The sequence below is a fragment of the Oncorhynchus tshawytscha genome, linkage group LG08 (genome assembly GCF_018296145.1).
Source record: "Oncorhynchus tshawytscha isolate Ot180627B linkage group LG08, Otsh_v2.0, whole genome shotgun sequence".
Classification (NCBI taxonomy): domain Eukaryota; kingdom Metazoa; phylum Chordata; class Actinopteri; order Salmoniformes; family Salmonidae; genus Oncorhynchus; species Oncorhynchus tshawytscha.
In genome coordinates this window covers 87,403,349-87,425,583 of record NC_056436.1, presented here as the reverse complement: position 1 = coordinate 87,425,583, position 22,235 = coordinate 87,403,349, and the positions used below count along the sequence as shown (strand labels likewise).

At 47.1% G+C, this 22,235-nt stretch overlaps 1 protein-coding gene across 1 annotated transcript in view; it reads right to left on the bottom strand.

Annotated features, from left to right (window-relative positions):
* LOC112247734 (PDZ and LIM domain protein 7-like) overlaps nucleotides 1-22,235 on the bottom strand; it is a 121,283-nt gene that overhangs the window by 58,863 nt on the left and 40,185 nt on the right. Inside the window, exons 4-6 of the mRNA XM_042326155.1 lie at nucleotides 21,151-21,178; nucleotides 7,682-7,692; nucleotides 6,635-6,679 (exon numbers count right to left, since the gene is read on the bottom strand). Of these exons, the coding sequence (XP_042182089.1) occupies nucleotides 6,635-6,679; nucleotides 7,682-7,692; nucleotides 21,151-21,178 (84 nt within the window). The remainder of the gene's footprint in view (nucleotides 1-6,634; nucleotides 6,680-7,681; nucleotides 7,693-21,150; nucleotides 21,179-22,235) is intronic.

Below are 22,235 nucleotides of genomic sequence, written 5' to 3'. Positions count from 1 at the left end.
TATAGTGGACAGTATAGTGGACAGTATGGTGGACAGTATAGTGGACAGTATAGTGGACAGTATAGTGGACAGTATAGTGGACAGTATAGTGGACAGTATGGTGGACAGTATGGGACAGTGGTGGACAGTATAGTGGACAGTATAGTGGACAGTATAGTGGACAGTATAGTGGACAGTATGGTGGACAGTATGGTGGACAGTATAGGGGACAGTACAGTAAAGGAGGCAGAAATGACAGAAAGCAGGGGGAGGAGGAGCTGTTTTCAGATAACAGCAGTACAGATTTATTTCTCTAATCAGAGGGAGGTGCCTGAAGAACAAGTGGAGTTCAGAACATGAAAACAGAAAAAAGATAGACCTGAAAACACATAAAGACAGAGTTTAGAACAGAATCAAACTACAAAATCAGAACTAGAACTAGAGAATCTAGAACTACAGAATCAGAACTAGAACTACAGAATCAGAACTAGAACTACAGAATCAGAACTAGAACTACAGAATCAGAACTAGAACTACAGAATCAGAACTAGAACTACAGAATCAGAACTAGAACTACAGAATCAGAACTAGAACTAGAACTACAGAATCAGAACTAGAACTACAAAATCAGAACTAGAACTACAGAATCAGAACTAGAACTACAGAATCAGAACTACAAAATCAGAACTAGAACTACAGAATCAGAACTACAAAATCAGAACTAGAACTACAGAATCAGAACTAGAACTACAGAATCAGAACTACAGAATCAGAACTAGAACTACAAAATCAGAACTAGAACTACAGAATCAGAACTAGAACTACAGAATCAGAACTAGAACTACAGAATCAGAACTAGAACTACAAAATCAGAACTAGAACTACAGAATCAAAACTAGAACTACAAAATCAGAACTAGAACTACAAAATCAGAACTAGAACTACAGAATCAGAACTAGAACTACAAAATCAGAACTAGAACTACAAAATCAGAACTAGAACTACAAAATCAGAACTAGAACTACAGAATCAGAACTAGAACTACAGAATCAGAACTAGAACTACAGAATCAGAACTAGAACTACAAAATCAGAACAAGAACTACAAAATCAGAACAAGAACTACAAAATTAGAACTAGAACTACAGAATCAGAACGAGAACTACAGAATTAGAACGAGAACTACAGAATCAGAATAAAGAATAGAACAGGAAGAACAGCCTGAAGAGCGCTGTTCCAACAGCTGTGTACACCCCCTCCCCTCCTCAGATAACTCTGAGTAACATACAACCCAGCCCTGGGTCAGATACATACGTCAAATACTGTGGTGCACTTGATTTGGGACAGGCCCGTAGTTCAACCCTCACCAAACATCTCACCAAACCACCTGTACATCTCACCAAACCACCTGTACATCTCACCAAACCACCTGTATCTCTCACCAAACCACCTGTATCTCTGTGTCTCTCACCAAACCACCTGTGTCTCTCACCAAACCACCTGTGTCTCTCACCAAACCACCTGTGTCTCTCACCAAACCACCTGTGTCTCTCACCAAACCACCTGTGTCTCTCACCAAACCACCTGTATCTCTCACCAAACCACCTGTATCTCTCACCAAACCACCTGTATAACTCACACACCAAACCACCTGTATATCTCACCAAACCACCTGTATAACTCACACACCAAACCACCTGTATCTCTCACCAAACCAACTGTATCTCTCACCAAACCAACTGTATCTCTCACCAAACCACCTGTATCTCTCACCAAACCACCTGTATCTCTCACCAAACCACCTGTATCTCTCACCAAACCACCTGTATCTCTGTATCTCTCACCAAACCACCTGTATATCTCACCAAACCACCTGTATATCTCACCAAAGCACCTGTATAAATCACCAAACCACCTGTATATCTCACACCCCAAACCACCTGTATAAATCACCAAAGCACCTGTATAAATCACCAAACCACCTGTAAATCTCACCAAACCACCTGTATATCTCACCAAACCACCTGTATATCTCACCAAACCACCTGTATATCTCACCAACCACCTGTATAAATCACCAAACCACCTGTATAAATCACCAAACCACCTGTATATCTCACCAAACCACCTGTATATCTCACGCCCCAAACCACCTGTATAAATCACCAAAGCACCTGTATAAATCACCAAACCACCTGTATATCTCACCACCTGCTGTCTATAAGTCTATAACTCAACTGTTGAGTTCTACTAGAAGTCTTTAAAGGTGAACTCAGCGAGATGAAGACATCACCATCATCGACCTGTGGCATGGCCCACATTGGGAAGTAGGACGTTTTGTGTGACATGATTCATCTTGCAGAGTGTACCTTTATCGGTAGCTGGAACACACAAGCATGTCAGCATCGGCCATAACTTTACAGTAGCACACTTTACAACACAGCCTTTAAACACACAGACTAAACCAGAGTCCGCTGTAGATATCACACAGACTAAACCAGAGTCAGCTGTAGATATCACACAGACTAAACCAGAGTCCGCTGTAGATATCACACAGACTAAACCAGAGTCCGCTGTAGATATCACACAGACTAAACCAGAGTCCGCTGTAGATATCACACAGACTGAACCAGAGTCCGCTGTAGATATCACACAGACTAAACCAGAGTCCGCTGTAGATATCACACAGACTAAACCAGAGTCCGCTGTAGATATCACACAGACTAAACCAGAGTCCGCTGTAGATATCACACAGACTAAACCAGAGTCCGCTGTAGATATCACACAGACTAAACCAGAGTCCGCTGTAGATATCACACAGACTAAACCAGAGTCCGCTGTAGATATCACACAGACTAAACCAGAGTCCGCTATAGATATCACACAGACTAAACCAGAGTCCGCTGTAGATATCACACAGACTAAACCAGAGTCCGCTGTAGATATCACACAGACTAAACCAGAGTCCGCTGTAGATATCACACAGACTAAACCAGAGTCCGCTGTAGATATCACACAGACTAAACCAGAGTCCGCTGTAGATATCACACAGACTAAATCACCAGAGTCCGCTGTAGATATCACACAGACTAAACCAGTCAGCTGTAGATATCACACAGACTAAACCAGAGTCCGCTGTAGATATCACACAGACTAAACCAGAGTCCGCTGTAGATATCACACAGACTAAACCAGAGTCCGCTGTAGATATCACAGACTAAACCAGTCAGCTGTAGATATCACACAGTCTAAACCAGTCAGCTGTAGATATCACACAGACTGAACCAGAGTCCGCTGTAGATATCACACAGACTGAACCAGAGTCCGCTGTAGATATCACACAGACTAAACCAGAGTCCGCTGTAGATATCACACAGACTAAACCAGAGTCCGCTGTAGATATCACACAGACCAAACCAGTCAGCTGTAGATATCACACAGACTAAACCAGAGTCCGCTGTAGATATCACACAGACTGAACCAGTCAGCTATAGATATCACACAGATCAAACCAGAGTCCGCAATAGATATCACAGACTAAACCAGAGTCCGCTATAGATATCACACAGACTAAACCAGAGTCAGCTATAGATATCACACAGACTAAACCAGTCAGCTGTAGATATCACACAGGCATAGCTTTATAAACACACAGGCTTTATAAACACACAGGCTTTATAAACACACAGGCTGTTTACCTGGCCCTCTTCATTGTCTCATCGTCTGGGTCCTGCACTGAGAGAGCCAGGGGGAAACACAGTATCAGAACGACCCGATTACATTTTACACTGATGTTAAGATACAACTATTGACTCCTTTCTGGGGCCCTGTGTAAACATTCTCTCCCTCTCTCCTGGGCCTCTAGTCCCATCTGGGGCCCTGTGTAAACATTCTCTCCCTCTCTCCTGGGCCTCTTGTCCCATCTGGGGCCCCGTGTAAACATTCTCTCCCTCTCTCCTGGGCCTCTAGTCCAATCTGGGGCCCCGTGTAAACATTCTCTCCCTCTCTCCTGGGCCTCTTGTCCCATCTGGGGCCCCGTGTAAACATTCTCTCCCTCTCTCCTGGGCCTCTAGTCCCATCTGGGGCCCCGTGTAAACATTCATTCTCTCCTGGGCCTTTAGCCCATCTGGGGCCCTGTGTAAACATTCTCTCCCTCTCTCCTGGGCCTCTAGTCCCATCTGGGGCCCTGTGTAAACATTCTCTCCCTCTCTCCTGGGCTTCTCGTCCTCTTTGGACCACTGACAACTTTCTCTCAACTACACTTACATGTTTTAAAGAATAGAGAAATGAAATGGTATATTATTGTCTATGTACAGTATTGTAACAATGTTCAAGTAGTTGAAGTGTGGAAGGGAAGATAAATAAACAGATAAATATAGTTTATATTTACAATGTTGTTTGTTCTCCACTGGTTGCCCTTTTCTCATGGCAATGGGCCGCACATCTTGCTGCTGTGACGGCACATTGCATTACTTCGCCGAACAGATATGGGAGTTTGTCAATGTTTAATTTGTTTTCTAATTCTTTGTGGATCTGTGTAATCTGAGGGAAATATGTATCTCTAATATGGTCATACATTGGACAGGAGGTTAAGAAGTGCATCTCAGTTTCCACCTCATTTTGTGGGCAGTGAGCACATAGCCTGTCTTCTCTTGAGAGCCATGTCTGCCTACGGCGGCCTTTCTCAATAGCAAGGCTATGCTCACTGAGTCTGTACATAGTCAAAGCTTTCCTCAAGTTTGGGTCAGTCACAGTGGTCAGGTATTCTGCCACTGTGTACTCTCTGGTTAGGGCCAAACAGCATTCTAGTTTGCTCTGTTTTTGATCCTTTCCAATGTGTCAAATTGTTATCTTTTTGCTTCCTCATAATATGGTTTAGTCTAAATGTGTTTTCTGTCCTGGGGCTCTGTGGGGTCTGTTTGTGAACAGAGCCCCAGAACCAGCTGGCTGAGGAGATTCATCTCCATGTATATCTCTCTGTAGGTGAGGGATTTGTGGTGGGTTTTGTGAATTTTTGGTTGGTTAGTAAGACCCCAGACCTCACAACCATTCTGGGCAATGGGTTCAATAACAGATTGAAGTATTTTGTGCCAGATCCTAATTGGGATGTAGAGTTTGATGTTCCTTTTGATGGTGTAGAAGGCACTTCGTGCCTTGTCTCTTAGATCCTTCAAATCCTTGTGGAAGTTACCTGTGGTGCTGATGTTTAGGCTGAGGTAGGTGTAATTCTTTATGTGCTCTAGGGCAGCCAGTGTCTATTTTTAAATTTGTAATTGTTGTCTTGGCTACTGGACATTTTTTTAAACAACTATTTTTGTCTTACTGAGATTCACTGTCTGGGCACAAGTCTGACAAAATCTGTGCAGAAGATCTAGGTGCTGCTGTAGACCCTCCTTGGTTGGGGGCAGATCTAGGTGCTGCTGTAGACCCTCCTTGGTTGGGGGCAGATCTAGGTGCTGCTATAGACCCTCCTTGGTTGGGGACAGATCTAGGTGCTGCTGTAGACCCTCCTTGGTTGGGGACAGATCTAGGTGCTGCTATAGACCCTCCTTGGTTGGGGACAGATCTAGGTGCTGCTGTAGACCCTCCTTGGTTGGGGACAGATCTAGGTGCTGCTGTAGACCCTCCTTGGTTGGGGACAGATCTAGGTGCTGCTGTAGACCCTCCTTGGTTGGGGACAGATCTAGGTGCTGCTGTAGACCCTCCTTGGTTGGTGACAGAAGCACCAGATCATCAGCAAACAGGAGACATTTGATTTCCAAGTCCAGCAAGGTGAGGCCCGGTTGCTGCAGACTGTTCTAGTGCCCTCGCCAATTTGTTGATATTTTTAAATGTTGAAGAGGGTCTCCTCTCTCGACCACTGACTCACTGTAGTCGGTGCCTGTGAACTGGTGAGCTGGGCCAGCATGTGGAAGGAGCGGGACTGGGTAGTGCCTGTGAGCTGGGCCAGCATGTGGAAGGAGCGGGACTGGGTAGTGCCTGTGAGCGGGGCTGCCAATCCTGAGTGTCCTCGATCAGCCTCTTCTTGCTGCGGCCGTTGGGGATGAACATGGGGATGCCATCCACCCGCAGACCGTGCCTAGTACACACCCCAACGCTGGGCCAGCAATGTTAATATAACGTTGAACGGAACATGCACAGTACACGCTCAACGCTGGGCCACAACGTTCCAACAACGTTAACATAACAAACCGTGCCAGGTACACACCCCAACGTTCCTACAACGGGCCAACAAAACACTACTATATAGACACACTACTATATAGACACACTACTATATAGACACACTACTATATAGACACACTACTATATAGACACACTACTATATAGACACACTACTATATAGACACCGTGTCAATACGTCCCCTCTGACACCGTGTCAATCGTCCCCTGACACCGTGTCAATACGTCCCCACTGACACCGTGTCAATACGTCCACTCTGACACCGTGTCAATACGTCCACTCTGACACCGTGTCAATACGTCCACTCTGACACCGTGTCAATACGTCCACTCTGACACCGTGTCAATACGTCCACTCTGACACCGTGTCAATACGTCCCCTCTGACACCGTGTCAACCCCAACGTCCCCCTCTAGCATGGCTCTAGTGACCAGCGGTCAAATAGGTTGGACCATAATGCATCTGTCTCTTACTTCTCGTGTTGGTAAATCGGGTGATCAAAGAAAGCTTGATCATCTCTGCAGGGGGGAGGAGGACGAGGAGTAGATGAGGCAGGGATGAAGAAAATAAGGGGGGAAGTGGCAGGAGGAAGAGGAGAGGGAGGAGGAGAGTGGAAAGAGGGAGGGCAGGAGGGAGAGGGCAGGAGGGAGAAGATGAGAGGAGGGAGGGAGGGCAGGAGGAAGAGGGCAGGAGGGAAAGGATGAGAGGAGGGAGGGAGGGAGGGCAGGAGGGAGAGGATGAGAGGGGGAGGGAGGGCAGGTGGAAGAGGGCAGGAGGGAAAGGATGAGAGGAGGGAGGGAGGGCAGGAGGAAGAGGGCAGGAGGGAAAGGATGAGAGGAGGGAGGGAGGGAGGGCAGGAGGGAGAGGATGAGAGGAGGGAGGGAGGGCAGGAGGAAGAGGAACAGAAGAGAGGAGAGGATGAGAGGAGGGAGGGAGGGCGGGGGGCAGGAATAGAGGTGGGGGAGGAGGGAGGGAGGGCAGAAAGAAGAGGAGAGGGGAGAGAGGGCAGGAGGAAGAGGAGCAGAATAGAGGAGACGATGAGAGTACGGAGGGGAAGAGAGGAGGAAAGTAGGGAGGGCAGGAGGAAGAGGAAGAGGTTGAGAGGAGGGAGGTAGGGAGGGCAGGAGGAAGAGGGGAAGAAAGGAGGGAGGACAGGAGGAAGAGGGGAAGAAAGTAGGGAGGACAGGAGGAAGAGGGGAAGAAAGGAGGGAGGGCAGGAGGAAGAGGGGAAGAAAGGAGGGAGGACAGGAGGAAGAGGGGAAGAAAGGAGGGAGGGCTGGAGGAAGAGGAGAGTAGTAGAAGACAGAGGGAACAACAAATGACAGGAGAATGAGAGACATACTGTTAGATAAAGAATTAATGAACTGTTACTGCTGAACTATGTGACTGCTGAACATTGTTACTGTTACTACTGCTAAGAGAAAACCTTCACTAATCATTACTAACCACTAGCTCAGATACTGACAGGAAGTCTATGATTTAACATTCAAGTAAAAAGGAAGTAAAGAGAGTTTACTGACTTCTCATCCATCTGCGGAGTGAAGGAAGAGAAGAAGAAAGGAGAGAACAGAGAAGGAGAGAGGAGGAGAAGAAGAGAACGAGAGAGGAGAAGGAGAGAGGAGGAGAAGAAGAGAGAGAGGAGAGAGGAGAAGGAGAGAGAAGGAGAAAAGGAGAAGAGAGAACAGAAAGAAGATGGGGTGGGTCAGTTTGGAAAAACAAGACAACAGTTTTGTTAGAACTTGTCAAATCGACAATAGTTGCAGAGAACAGTCAACAGTGAGGAGACAGAGTCGTTGTGGGATGCAGAGTATCGTGCAGCGGGGTGAAAACACACACAGGATTTCATTGTTGACGGGTTCTGTCAGAGTGACAGCACGGGGTGTTCCGATGGCTGTCACACAAAAGGCAGGCTGTGTGACACATCTGGAACGCATCGTGTCCCCGTCTCCCTCTCCCTGATTCAGAACAGATCCGTTTCAAGTTGATGTCTGCATTGAGTGTTTGCCTAACTTCTAAAACTATTTATTTATTTCTCCTTTGTTTAAAAACATTTTTTTTTTACAATAGTTATCTGACCTGTATATTTAAATCCATCAAATGGTGTACAATTCCAATATCTACGCAGAAAGTGTAGTTATTTACGACCAACCATAAAGCCAAATATGTCCCTTGCGTTCTATAACAATGTAGTAATAAATGGTGTGTGATTGGACTGATGACATCATGACAGCTCTGTGCAAATACACCAGACCTGCTAGTGTACAACATGCCTAGACATTGGACACGTTCCCTGCTTTGTTCCGTATCACCCCAAACAATCTATCACGCCCATAAACTAGATTACTACTGTGTAGTGGAAAGGCCTCAAATTCAACCTGGTTTTCTGAAGAAGTCAAATCTGACAAGCAATGCAACCAGCCTTAAAACAATGACCAGAAACTGCAATCATTTTCAATATTATTAGCAATGACTAAGTATTAGCTAGGCAGCCACTTGTTGATGAACTTAACTGGCCAGCTTAGATAACGAAGTAAACAAGCTAGCCAGTTACCTAGCCTTGTTGCCACAAGCTAACGTCAATGTGACCATTACCAACCAAATACAAAAACTGTCTTATAAATTAGAGGTATTTTAGACGACCTCGTCTAGCTAGATAGTTAGCCAAATATAGCTACTGAAACAGACATCATTTTTTATATGTTTAAGGAGGAAAACATTGTCTGCGTCCATCAGCTAGCTATCTTTTTTCCCTGACCAACACCGTCCCAGAGTATATACACCGTGTCAATACGTCCCCTCTGACACCGTGTCAATACGTCCCCTCTGACACCGTGTCAATACGTCCCCTCTGACACCGTGTCAATACGTCCCCTCTGACACCGTGTCAATACGTCCCCTCTGACACCGTGTCAATACGTCCCCTCTGACACCGTGTCAATACGTCCCCTCTGACACCGTGTCAATACGTCCCCTCGTCCACTCGTCACTATCTCTTTTCCCTGACCAACACCGTCCCAGAGTCTGACTCGTTTGGCAGCGGCAGGTACGTAAAAGACAAAACTTTACCAGCATCATAACGAACTGGTGAATCGCTGTTAGATATGAAATATGAGTGATGGTGTAATAAATCTGTAATAACTTTATGCACGTATTATTTTTACGTTATTATTTATTTATTATTTATTTACTTATTTTTATGAACGTGTTCAATTATTAAAATGTGACATTCAGTCATATTCAGGTTCTTGATTGGTCAACAAGCGTAGCTGATGCGTCAAAATAGTGTTATTTGGTGTGCATCTTTTTTTTTTTTACTGAAAAACGCCAAGACCCAAATGGTATCCCATATAACCCTGCCTTGTAGCAGGTCACAGATTCGTTCTGAACAGGAATAGGCAGGAGTTGTCCTCTGTCATAAAGAAAACAGCTGTGTGAAGGAGTGGCAGTTTAGTATCCTGCTGAATAATGTGGAGGGCAACCTAATCCACAAAACATACTAGAGGACAGACGGCTGGAGGACAGACGGCTGGAGGACAGACGGCTGGAGGACAGACGGCTGGAGGACAGACGGCTGGAGGACAGACGGCTGGAGGACAGACGGCTGGAGGACAGACGGCTGGAGGACAGACGGCTGGAGGACAGACGGCTGGAGGACAGACTACTCCTTTAAACTTCAAGTACTTAAGTGTGTAATTTAAAAACTTTTCAAAAACAATTTATACTGCATCTTTAAAACTGTTTACAACAATTGTATGACTCTTCATAGATGAGATTCATATGGTCTTGTAAAAAACACTGGTTGAAGTTGGAGCTTTTTTCACAATAGCGTCAACCGTTTCTAGTGTTATAAACCCTCATTTTCTCTTTCTCAGTAATGCTGCGATTGAGACACAGAATACAGACGTGGCCTCAACTGTTCATAACAACTTGCTCGTGTTTCTAACCTTTATCTCTCTCTATCTATGACGTGTTTTAGACCGTGGAAGAATGAGCGCTATACAGGCCAGGGGTTCAGGTCCGTGTGACTTCTCCAAGTAAGGCTAGTTCGGTAACACAGCACCAGCACAGTAAAAACCATCCTGACAGCTCAGCAGATTCTAAACGAAAGGATCCTGAGTATAGCACAGCGCGGCTAAATACAGTCACAGACAACATCTAGACCTTTCCAAAAAGTCAGACCTTAACCCATCCTATCCCTTCCCCCAACCGTAAACCCCGGACCGTGAACCAAGTATCAGGCATGGAACAAGGTTAGCAAACTCCTTCAAACTTTCCCCAAACTGCCAGGTTATCTAGAAATCCTGATCAGAGGACTCTGGATTTCCTACTCCCTCCTGATTGGAGGAATCTTCCAAAAGGGTTTGTATAAAAGCCTGGATACCCCCCTCCCATCAGGAACAGTAACACCTGGTCAGACCACCCTGTGTAGTTTAAGGCCCCCCCCATCTGGAACAGTAACACCTGGTCAGACCACCCTGTGTAGTTTAAGGCCCCCATCTGGAACAGTAACACCTGGTCAGACCACCCTGTGTAGTTTAAGGCCCCCCCATCTGGAACAGTAACACCTGGTCAGAACACCGTGTGTAGTTTAAGGCCCCCCCATCTGGAACAGTAACACCTGGTCAGACCACCCTGTGTAGTTTAAGCCCCCATCTGGAACAGTAACACCTGGTCAGACCACCCCGTGTAGTTTAAGGCCCCCCTCCCATCAGGAACAGTAACACCTGGTCAGACCACCCTGTGTAGTTTAAGCCCCCCCCCATCTGGAACAGTAACACCTGGTCAGACCACCCTGTGTAGTTTAAGGCCCCCCCATCTGGAACAGTAACACCTGGTCAGACCACCCTGTGTAGTTTAAGGCCCCCCCATCTGGAACAGTAACACCTGGTCAGACCACCCCGTGTAGTTTAAGGCCCCCTCCCATCAGGAACAGTAACACCTGGTCAGACCACCCTGTGTAGTTTAAGCCCCCCATCTGGAACAGTAACACCTGGTCAGACCACCCTGTGTAGTTTAAGCCCCCCCCATCTGGAACAGTAACACCTGGTCAGACCACCCTGTGTAGTTTAAGCCCCCCATCTGGAACAGTAACACCTGGTCAGACCACCCTGTGTAGTTTAAGCCCCCTATCTGGAACAGTAACACCTGGTCAGACCACCCTGGGTAGTTTAAGGCCCCCATACTTTATAAGTAGGGCACAACCTTTGACCAGAGCTATATACTGAGTGTACAAAACATTAAGGACACCTTCCTAATATTGAGTTGCAAACCCACCCGCCTCTTTTTCCCTCAGAACAGTCTCAATGGGATACTGGCAAAGAGAATGTTCTCTCTCTAGCCAATAAGACAAAGAGAATGTTCTCTCTCTAGCCAATAAGACAAAGAGAATGTTCTCTCTCTCTCTAGCCAATAAGACAAAGAGAATGTTCTCTCTCTAGCCAATAAGACAAAGAGAATGTTCTCTCTCTCTCTAGCCAATAAGACAAAGAGAATGTTCTCTCTCTCTCTAGCCAATAAGACAAAGAGAATGTTCTCTCTCTCTCTAGCCAATAAGACAAAGAGAATGTTCTCTCTCTCTCTAGCCAATAAGACAAAGAGAATGTTCTCTCTCTCTCTAGCCAATAAGACAAAGAGAATGTTCTCTCTCTCTAGCCAATAAGACAAAGAGAATGTTCTCTCTCTAGCCAATAAGACAGAGAATGTTCTCTCTCTAGCCAATAAGACAAAGAGAATGTTCTCTCTCTCTAGCCAATAAGACAAAGAGAATGTTCTCTCTCTCTCTAGCCAATAAGACAAAGAGAATGTTCTCTCTCTCTAGCCAATAAGACAGAGAATGTTCTCTCTCTAGCCAATAAGACAGAGAATGTTCTCTCTCTAGCCAATAAGACAAAGAGAATGTTCTTTCTCTCTAGCCAATAAGACAAAGAGAATGTTCTCTCTCTCTAGCCAATAAGACAAAGAGAATGTTCTCTCTCTAGCCAATAAGACAGAGAATGTTCTCTCTCTCTAGCCAATAAGACAAAGAGAATGTTCTCTCTCTAGCCAATAAGACAAAGAGAATGTTCTCTCTCTAGCCAATAAGACAAAGAGAATGTTCTCTCTCTAGCCAATAAGACAAAGAGAATGTTCTCTCTCTAGCCAATAAGACAAAGAGAATGTTCTCTCTCTCTAGCCAATAAGACAGAGAATGTTCTCTCTCTAGCCAATAAGACAGAGAATGTCATCTCTCTCTAGCCAATAAGACAGAGAATGTTCTCTCTCTCTCTAGCCAATAAGACAGAGAATGTTCTCTCTCTCTCTAGCCAATAAGACAAAGGGAATGCTCTCTCTCTCTCTAGCCAATAAGACAAAGAGAATGTTCTCTCTCTCTCTAGCCAATAAGACAAAGAGAATGTTCTCTCTCTAGCCAATAAGACAAAGGGAATGCTCTCTCACTAGCCAATAAGACAGAGAATGTTCTCTCTCTAGCAAATAAGACAAAGGGAATGCTCTCTCTCTAGCCAATAAGACAGAGAATGTTCTCTCTCTAGCCAATAAGACAAAGGGAATGCTCTCTCTCTAGCCAATAAGACAGAGAATGTTCTCTCTCTAGCCAATAAGACAGAGAATGTTCTCTCTCTCTAGCCAATAAGACCTAGAATGTTCTCTCTCTCTCTAGCCAATAAGACAGAGAATGTTCTCTCTCTCTAGCCAATAAGACAGAGAATGTTCTCTCTCTCTAGCCAATAAGACAGAGAATGTTCTCTCTCTCTAGCCAATAAGACAGAGAATGTTCTCTCTCTCTCTAGCCAATAAGACAGAGAATGTTCTCTCTCTAGCCAATAAGACAGAGAATGTTCTCTCTCTCTAGCCAATAAGACAGAGAATGTTCTCTCTCTCTCTAGCCAATAAGACAGAGAATGTTCTCTCTCTCTAGCCAATAAGACAAAGAGAATGTTCTCTCTCTAGCCAATAAGACAAAGAGAATGTTCTCTCTCTAGCCAATAAGACAAAGGGAATGTTCTCTCTCTCTAGCCAATAAGACAAAGAGAATGTTCTCTCTCTCTCTAGCCAATAAGACAAAGAGAATGTTCTCTCTCTCTCTAGCCAATAAGACAAAGAGAATGTTCTCTCTCTCTCTAGCCAATAAGACAAAGAGAATGTTCTCTCTCTCTCTAGCCAATAAGACAAAGAGAATGTTCTCGCTCTCTCTCTAGCCAATAAGAAAGAGAATGTTCTCTCTCTCTCTCTAGCCAATAAGACAAAGAGAATGTTCTCTCTCTCTCTCTAGCCAATAAGACAAAGGGAATGCTCTCTCTCTCTCTCTAGCCAATAAGACAAAGGGAATGCTCTCTCTAGCCAATAAGACAAAAGGAATGTTCTCTCTCTAGCCAATAAGACAAAGGGAATGTTCTCTCTCTAGCCAATAAGACCTAGAATGTTCTCTCTCTCTAGCCAATAAGACAAAGAGAATGTTCTCTCTCTCTAGCCAATAAGACAAAGGGAATGTTCTCTCTCTAGCCAATAAGACAAAGAGAATGTTCTCTCTCTAGCCAATAAGACAAAGAGAATGTTCTCTCTCTAGCCAATAAGACAAAGAGAATGTTCTCTCTCTAGCCAATAAGACAAAGAGAATGTTCTCTCTCTAGCCAATAAGACAAAGAGAATGTTCTCTCTCTCTAGCCAATAAGACAGAGAATGTTCTCTCTCTCTCTCTCTCTCTAGCCAATAAGACAAAGAGAATGTTCTCTCTCTAGCCAATAAGACATAGTTGAAGCATTCGGCTGATGGAAGTCCATTTTAATTCCTGTATTCTACTCAACAGTCTGGTCCCAACAGACCAGGAGAAGACATCTTTTGATTAGATCCTCAAGTCATACAACAACTTAACCTTCCCTCTTAAAATGTGCAGTCAGCAATTTCTACTCCCCAGAGAGTTACCTGAATGACTTGTTTAACTCAAATCCCGTGAAAACATTTGGTCTGTCCTCTCTCTCAGAGGAGTCGTGTTTGGTCTGTCCCCTCTCTCAGAGGAGTCGTCGTGTTTGGTCTGTCCTCTCTCTCAGAGGAGTCGTCGTGTTTTGTCTGTCCTCTCTCTCAGAGGAGTCGTCGTGTTTGGTCTGTCCTCTCTCAGAGGAGGAGTCGTGTTTGGTCTGTCCTCTCTCTCAGAGGAGTCGTCGTGTTTGGTCTGTCCTCTCTCTCAGAGGAGTCGTCGTGTTTGGTCTGTCCTCTCTCTCAGAGGAGTCGTCGTGTTTGGTCTGTCCTCTCTCTCAGAGGAGGAGTCGTGTTTGGTCTCTCTCTCAGAGGAGGAGGAGTCGTGTTTGGTCTCTCTCTCTCAGAGGAGGAGGAGTCGTGTTTGGTCTGTCCTCTCTCAGAGGAGGAGGAGTCGTGTTTGGTCTGTCCTCTCTCTCAGAGGAGGAGGAGTCGTGTTTGGTCTGTCCTCTCTCAGAGGAGGAGGAGTCGTGTTTGGTCTGTCCTCTCTCTCAGAGGAGGAGGAGTCGTGTTTGGTCTGTCCTCTCTCTCAGAGGAGGAGGAGTCGTGTTTGGTCTGTCCTCTCTCTCAGAGGAGGAGGAGTCGTGTTTGGTCTGTCCTCTCTCTCAGAGGAGGAGGAGTCGTGTTTGGTCTGTCCTCTCTCTCAGAGGAGGAGGAGTCGTGTTTTGTCTGTCCTCTCTCTCAGAGGAGGAGGAGTCGTGTTTGGTCTGTCCTCTCTCTCAGAGGAGTCGTCATGTTTGGTCTGTCCTCTCTCTCAGAGGAGTCGTCGTGTTTGTCTGTCCTCTCTCTCAGAGGAGGAGTCGTGTTTGGTCTGTCCTCTCTCTCAGAGGAGTCGTGTTTGGTCTGTCCTCTCTCAGAGGAGGAGTCGTGTTTGGTCTGTCCCCTCTCTCAGAGGAGTCGTCGTGTTTGGTCTGTCCCCTCTCTCAGAGGAGGAGTCGTGTTTGGTCTGTCCTCTCTCTCAGAGGAGGAGTCGTGTTTGGTCTGTCCTCTCTCTCAGAGGAGGAGTCGTGTTTGGTCTGTCCTCTCTCTCAGAGGAGGAGTCGTGTTTGGTCTGTCCCCTCTCTCAGAGGAGTCGTCGTGTTTGGTCTGTCCTCTCTCTCAGAGGAGTCGTCGTGTTTGGTCTGTCCTCTGTCTCAGAGGAGTCGTCGTGTTTGGTCTGTGCTCTCTCTCAGAGGAGGAGTCGTGTTTGGTCTGTCCTCTCTCTCAGAGGAGGAGTCGTGTTTGGTCTGTCCTCTCTCTCAGAGGAGTCGTCGTGTTTGGTCTGTGCTCTCTCTCAGAGGAGGAGTCGTGTTTGGTCTGTCCTCTCTCTCTCAGAGGAGGAGTCGTGTTTGGTCTGTCCTCTCTCTCTCAGAGGAGGAGTCGTGTTTGCATGTTTGGTTGTGTTTGTTTGTTTGTGTACCTACCCGTTGTGTGGCTGTAGCATGCTGGCGGGCGGCGCTGAGGCCGGGGTGTTAACTTTAGGGGCGTATGTCACTGGTTTAATGACCGTGTTACCGCCGCCCGGCGTGAATGGTCGCGCCATCTTGTTGATAGCGGTGCTGGGGCGAAGGAGTATTTGGGCTGAACCGAGGCGGGGCGAGTGAATCCTACAGGGTGTGAGAGAGGGGGGAGACAGGGGGAAAAAACACAGCAAATAACATGCAGTTAAGACAAACACACATGTGCATTAGTGCATTAATTGTGCGGTCCCTAGCTAAGCATACGTGTGTACTATACTACACACACACACACTCCCATATCTGCTGCTTGGAAACCAGCTCGGTTGAGGAGGAGGAGGTATGTCGTTAAGAGAGGTTAGCCTAAACAGGGCTCATTACATCATAATTACAGTCTGTGTTGCAAGAACGAGGCCTTGCCAAGGCCAGCTCCGTCTCTCTCCCGTGGAGGGAGGAGAGAGCTCAACACATCCAACTGGGACACTTCCCAACTACTTCTGGCTCATTGACTACCCATAGTAGTGCACTACTTCTGGCCCATTGACTACCCATAGTAGTGCACTACTTCTGACCCATTGACTACCCATAGTAGTGCACTAGTAGTGCACTTCCTCTGTCTCTGTTAGCTTGGCTAGGATCTTCCTCTGTCTCTGTCAGCTTGGCTAGGATCTTCCTCTGTCTCTGTCAGCTTGGCTAGGATCTTCCTCTGTCTCTGTCAGCTTGGCTAGGATCTTCCTCGGTCTCTGTCAGCTTGGCTAGGATCTTCCTCGGTCTCTGTCAGCTTGGCTAGGATCTTCCTCGGTCTCTGTCAGCTTGGCTAGGATCTTCCTCGGTCTCTGTCAGCTTGGCTAGGATCTTCCTCGGTCTCTGTCAGCTTGGCTAGGATCTTCCTCGGTCTCTGTCAGCTTGGCTAGGATCTTCCTCGGTCTCTGTCAGCTTGGCTAGGATCTTCCTCGGTCTCTGTCAGCTTGGCTAGGATCTTCCTCGGTCTCTGTCAGCTTGGCTAGGATCTTCCTCGGTCTCTGTCAGCTTGGCTAGGATCTTCCTCGGTCTCTGTCAGCTTGGCTAGGATCTTCCTCGGTCTCTGTCAGCTTGGCTAGGATCTTCCTCGGTCTCTGTCAGCTTGGCTAGGATCTTCCTCGGTCTCTGTCAGCTTGGCTAGGATCTTCCTCGGTCTCTGTCAGCTTGGCTAGGATCTTCCTCGGTCTCTGTCAGCTTGGCTAGGATCTTCCTCGGTCTCTGTCAGCTTGGCTAGGATCTTCCTCTGTGTTACGGATACAAGAATCCTGTGTGTGTTTCTTTTCTCTCCTTCTCCCCTCACAGGTGAACATCATCACTCCCCAATCAGTCAACAATCAATCATCAATCAGAAGACACACCTCCTCCTATTTCCTACCCTATCACAGTTCCTTTCCCATGGTTTAAAAACCCCATCAGTTGTTTGCTCCAGAGCTCAATCTCTCTGTAAATGCCATGTCTGTAGATCTCTGTGTTTCACTCTCGCTTTGTGTCTTAACCTCTCTTTGTGTCTTAACCTCTCTTTGTGTCTTAACCTCTCTTTGTGTCTTAACCTCTCTTTGTGTCTTAACCTCTCTTTGTGTCTTAACCTCTCTTTGTGTCTTAACCTCTCTTTTGTTTGAGCACCTCCAAATCACTTTGTCATCTCCTGTGAGTATTGTTTTTGGTTATGGTGGTTGTGTTTGATTGCTGGTGGGAAAAGGGGGAACCAAGACAAGTCGCCCATGGGCATACACTACCCGTAGGTAGACTTTGTTAAAAACACTAGTTAGAACTGGGCGGACCACCCACTGTATTTTTGGTTAGTTAGTTAGCTGTTAAAGTAGGCTAGTCTAGCTTAGGGGTGTTTTGGATGCTTATTGTTTCTTTCCTTGGGTCCAGCTCAGCCACTTTTCCTGCTCCCCCCCCATTACCGTGTGTTTTACAATAAACCCTGAGTTTGACGGTATAATTTCAGTTATCGTGGTTATTTCGTTCACATTTTTACTTTGTCACAATTATAATTTGCATGAGTTATGTTACGGGTCTCATTACCATCCCCCTAGACTGTCGGGCCAAAAGGGATTCGTAACACTCTGCCTCTGTCAGCTTGGCTAGGATCTGCCTCTGTCAGCTTGGCTAGGATCTGCCTCTGTCAGCTTGGCTAGGATCTGCCTCTGTCAGCTTGGCTAGGATCTGCCTCTGTCAGCTTGGCTAGGATCTGCCTCTGTCAGCTTGGCTAGGATCTGCCTCTGTCAGCTTGGCTAGGATCTGCCTCTGTCAGCTTGGCTAGGATCTGCCTCTGTCAGCTTGGCTAGGATCTGCCTCTGTCAGCTTGGCTAGGATCTGCCTCTGTCAGCTTGGCTAGGATCTGCCTCTGTCAGCTTGGCTAGGATCTGCCTCTGTCAGCTTGGCTAGGATCTGCCTCTGTCAGCTTGGCTAGGATTTAAATCGATTCCAAAATGTTCACTGAATGTTTTGAGTTGTAGTGTTTTCTTCAGCTGGGATCTCATCGTGTCAGAGAGACTAGGACATCCACGTTTACTTGTACGGTCCTCAATTCAAATAATACAGGCATTTATATACTAGGGCTCGAACTATGAACTTTGCACGATAATGAATAAATTGGGTCGAAATGAAAGTTTATGTTGCCTTTGACATATTCTTGAGTCTGGGATTGTGCAAAGCTCTTTAGGGCCACACACATCTGTTTAACTAATACTATAATCATTTCATTCAACACATCAAACTCCTGTCTGCTGCTTATGCAATGTGTGCTACGAGCCAGCAGACAGCCTGATGGGGGATTGAATCACTATGATGGAGTTCATTTAACTGTGAGGTGGTGGTGGTGGAGGAGGTGGTGGAGGAGGTGGTGGTGGTGGTGGAGGTGTTGGAGGAGGTGGTGGTGGTGGAGGAGGAGGAGGAGATGGTAGGAGGAGGAGGTGGTAGGAGGAGGAGGAGATGGGAGGAGGAGGAGATGGTGGGAGGAGGAGGAGATGGTAGGAGGAGGAGATGGTGGTAGGAGGAGGAGATGGTGGTAGGAGGAGATGGTAGAAGGAGGAGGAGATGGTAGGAGGAGATGGTAGGAGGAGGAGGAGATGGTAGGAGGAGGAGATGGTGGTAGGAGGAGATGGTGGTAGGAGGAGGAGATGGTAGGAGGAGGAGATGGTAGGAGGAGGAGATGGTAGGAGGAGGAGGAGATGATGGTAGGAGGAGGAGGAGATGGTAGTAGGAGGAGGAGATGGTAGTAGGAGGAGGGAGATGGGAGGAGGAGATGGTAGGAGGAGATGGTAGGAGGAGGAGGAGATGGTAGGAGGAGATGGTAGGAGGAGGAGGAGGAGATGGTAGGAGGAGATGGTAGGAGGAGGAGGAGATGGTAGGAGGAGGAGGAGATGGGAGGAGGAGGAGGAGATGGGAGGAGGAGATGGTAGGGGGAGGAGGAGATGGTAGGAGGAGGAGGAGATGGTAGGAGGAGGAGGAGATGGTGGGAGGAGGAGGAGATGGTGGGAGGAGGAGGAGATGGTGGGAGGAGGAGGAGATGGTGGGAGGAGGAGGAGATGGTAGGAGGAGGAGGAGATGGTAGGAGGAGGAGGCAGTAGGAGGAGGCAGGAGGAGGAGGCAGGAGGAGGAGGAGGAGGAGATGGTAGGAGGAGATGGAGGAGGTAGGAGGGGAGGAGGAGGAGGAGATGGTAGGAGGAGGAGGAGATGGTGGGAGGAGGAGGAGATGGTAGGAGGAGGAGATGGTAGGAGGAGGAGGAGGAGATGGTGGTAGGAGGAGGAGGAGGAGATGGTGGTAGGAGGAGGAGATGGTGGTAGGAGGAGGAGATGGTAGGAGGAGGAGGAGATGGTAGGAGGAGGAGGAGATGGTAGGAGGAGGAGGAGATGGTAGGAGGAGGAGGAGATGGTAGGAGGAGGAGGAGATGGGAGGAGGAGATGGAAGTAGGAGGAGGAGATGGGAGGAGGAGATGGGAGGAGGAGATGGTAGGGGGGAGGAGGAGATGGTAGGAGGAGGAGGAGATGGTAGGGGGAGAGATGGTAGGAGGAGGAGGAGGAGATGGTAGGAGGAGGAGGAGATGGTAGGAGGAGGAGGAGATGGGAGGAGGAGGAGATGGTAGGGGAAGGAGGAGATGGTGGGAGGAGGAGGAGATGGTGGGAGGAGGAGGAGATGGTGGGAGGAGGAGGAGATGGTGGGAGGAGGAGGAGATGGTAGGAGGAGGAGGAGATGGTAGGAGGAGGAGGAGATGGTAGGAGGAGGAGATGGTAGGAGGAGGAGGAGGAGATGGTAGGAGGAGGAGGAGGAGATGGTGGTAGGAGGAGGAGGAGGAGATGGTGGTAGGAGGAGGAGGAGGATGGTGGTAGGAGGAGGAGATGGTAGTAGGAGGAGAGATGGTAGGAGGAGGAGGAGATGGTAGGAGGAGGAGGAGATGGGAGGAGGAGATGGAGATGGTAGTAGGAGGAGGAGATGGGAGGAGGAGATGGTAGGGGGAGGAGGAGATGGTAGGAGGAGGAGAGATGGTAGGAGGAGATGGTAGGAGGAGGAGGAGATGGTAGGAGGAGGAGGAGATGGGAGGAGGAGGAGATGGGAGGAGGAGATGGTAGGGGGAGGAGGAGATGGTAGGAGGAGGAGGAGATGGTAGGAGGAGGAGGAGATGGTAGGAGGAGGAGGAGATGGTAGGAGGAGGAGCTGGTAGGAGGAGGAGATGGTAGGAGGAGGAGATGGTAGGAGGAGGAGATGGTAGGAGGAGGCAGGAGGAGGAGGCGGTAGGAGGAGGAGGAGGAGATGGTAGGAGGAGATGGAGGCGGTAGGAGAAGGAGGAGGCGGTAGGAGAAGGAGGAGGCGGTAGGAGGAGATGGTGGAAGAGGAAGAGGAGGTAGGAGGAGATGGTGGAGGAGGGAGGTAGGAGGAGGAGGAGGAAGTGGTAGGAGATGGTGGAGGAGGTAGGAGGTGGTGGTAGGAGGTGGTGGTAGGAGGAGATGGTGGAGGAGGAGGGAGGAGGAGGAGGTGATATGTTGTTAAGGGAGGCCATTAGAAGACAAACAAAGTGATTCCCTCTCATCCGACACCACAATGCAATATTAACAGCCTGAAGGGGGCTAACTTTCTAAGCACTGTCATAGACAGGATAATATATCAGTGGACTATGGACCAGACAGGACTGTTTCTTTACTGCCTAGTGAAGACCAGACAGGACTGTTTCTTTACTGCCTAGTGAAGACCAGACAGGACTGTTTCTTTACTGCCTAGTGAAGACCAGACAGGACTGTTTCTTTACTGCCTAGTGAAGACCGGGATCTGTTGATTCACATTGCAGAAGCATCACAGTGTTTCAGGAGGTGTGAGGTTAAGACAACACAGACATTAAATTAAATTAAACCCTTTTCCATGTGTAGATTACTACTTTTGGCCCGAGCCCTGATAGAGTAGTGCACTATACAGGGAATAACGGTGGTGTTTGGGATGCAGGCCAGATAGAGTAGTGCACTATACAGGGAATAAGGGTGGTGTTTGGGATGTAGCCCTGATAGAGTAGTGCACTATATGGGGAATAGTGGTTTTTGGGATGCAGGCCAGACACTCTTACCTTCTGATCGCCACCCGCATGGAGAGCTCTAAAAGAAAAGGTTGGAAAATAAGTGTTAGAAAGTCACAGTAGTAGATCCTATAAAACCTTCATTTATATACTGAACAAAAAAATATATAAAACCGCAACATTTAAAGTGTTGGTCGCAGGTTTCATGAGCTGAAATAAAATAACACAGAAATGTTCCATATGCCCAAAAAAAGCTTATTACTTTCAAATTTTGTGAACAAATTGTTTTACCATCCCTGTTAGTGAGCATTTCTCCTTTGCCAACCCATCCACCTGACCAGGTGTGGCATATCAAGAAGCTGATTAAACAGCATGATCATTACACAGGTGCACCTTGTGCTGGGGGACAAGAAAAGAAACATTACTTCCTAGCACTGAGGCCCCATGTACCTCATTATTACTTCCTAACACTGAGGCCCCATGTACCTCATTATTACTTCCTAACACTGAGGCCCCATGTACCTCATTATTACTTCCTAACACTGAGGCCCCATGTACCAACACAGACCGATCTGGGATCAGTCTAGTCCTCTGTCACTATCCCAGTGAAATATTCCACTTGCTGATGTAGGGGTAAGCCTAGATTAACCTAAATCGTCCCAAATGACAATTTATATAGTGCACGACGACGCAATCTCAATTGCACTCCACTCTAGATGGGAGGAATACCTACAGCACATTGGGAAAGTATTCAGACCCCTTGACTCTCTCCACATTGTGTTATGTTAGTCTTATTCTAAAATTGATTAAATAAACATCCTCAATCTACACACAATACCCCATAATGACAACGCAAACACAGGTTTTTATAAATGTTTGCAAATGTATTGAAAATTTAAAAAAAAAAACAGAAATACCTTATTTACATAAGAATTCAGACCCTTTACTATGAGACTTGAAATTGAGCTCAGGTGCATCCTGTTTCCATTGATCATCCTTGAGATGTTTCTACAACTTGATTGGAGTCCAGCTGTGGTAAATTCAATTGATTGAACGTGACTTGGAAAGGCACACGCCTGTCTATGGAAGGTCCCACAGCAGAAACCAAGTCATGAGGTCAAAGGAATTGTCCGTAG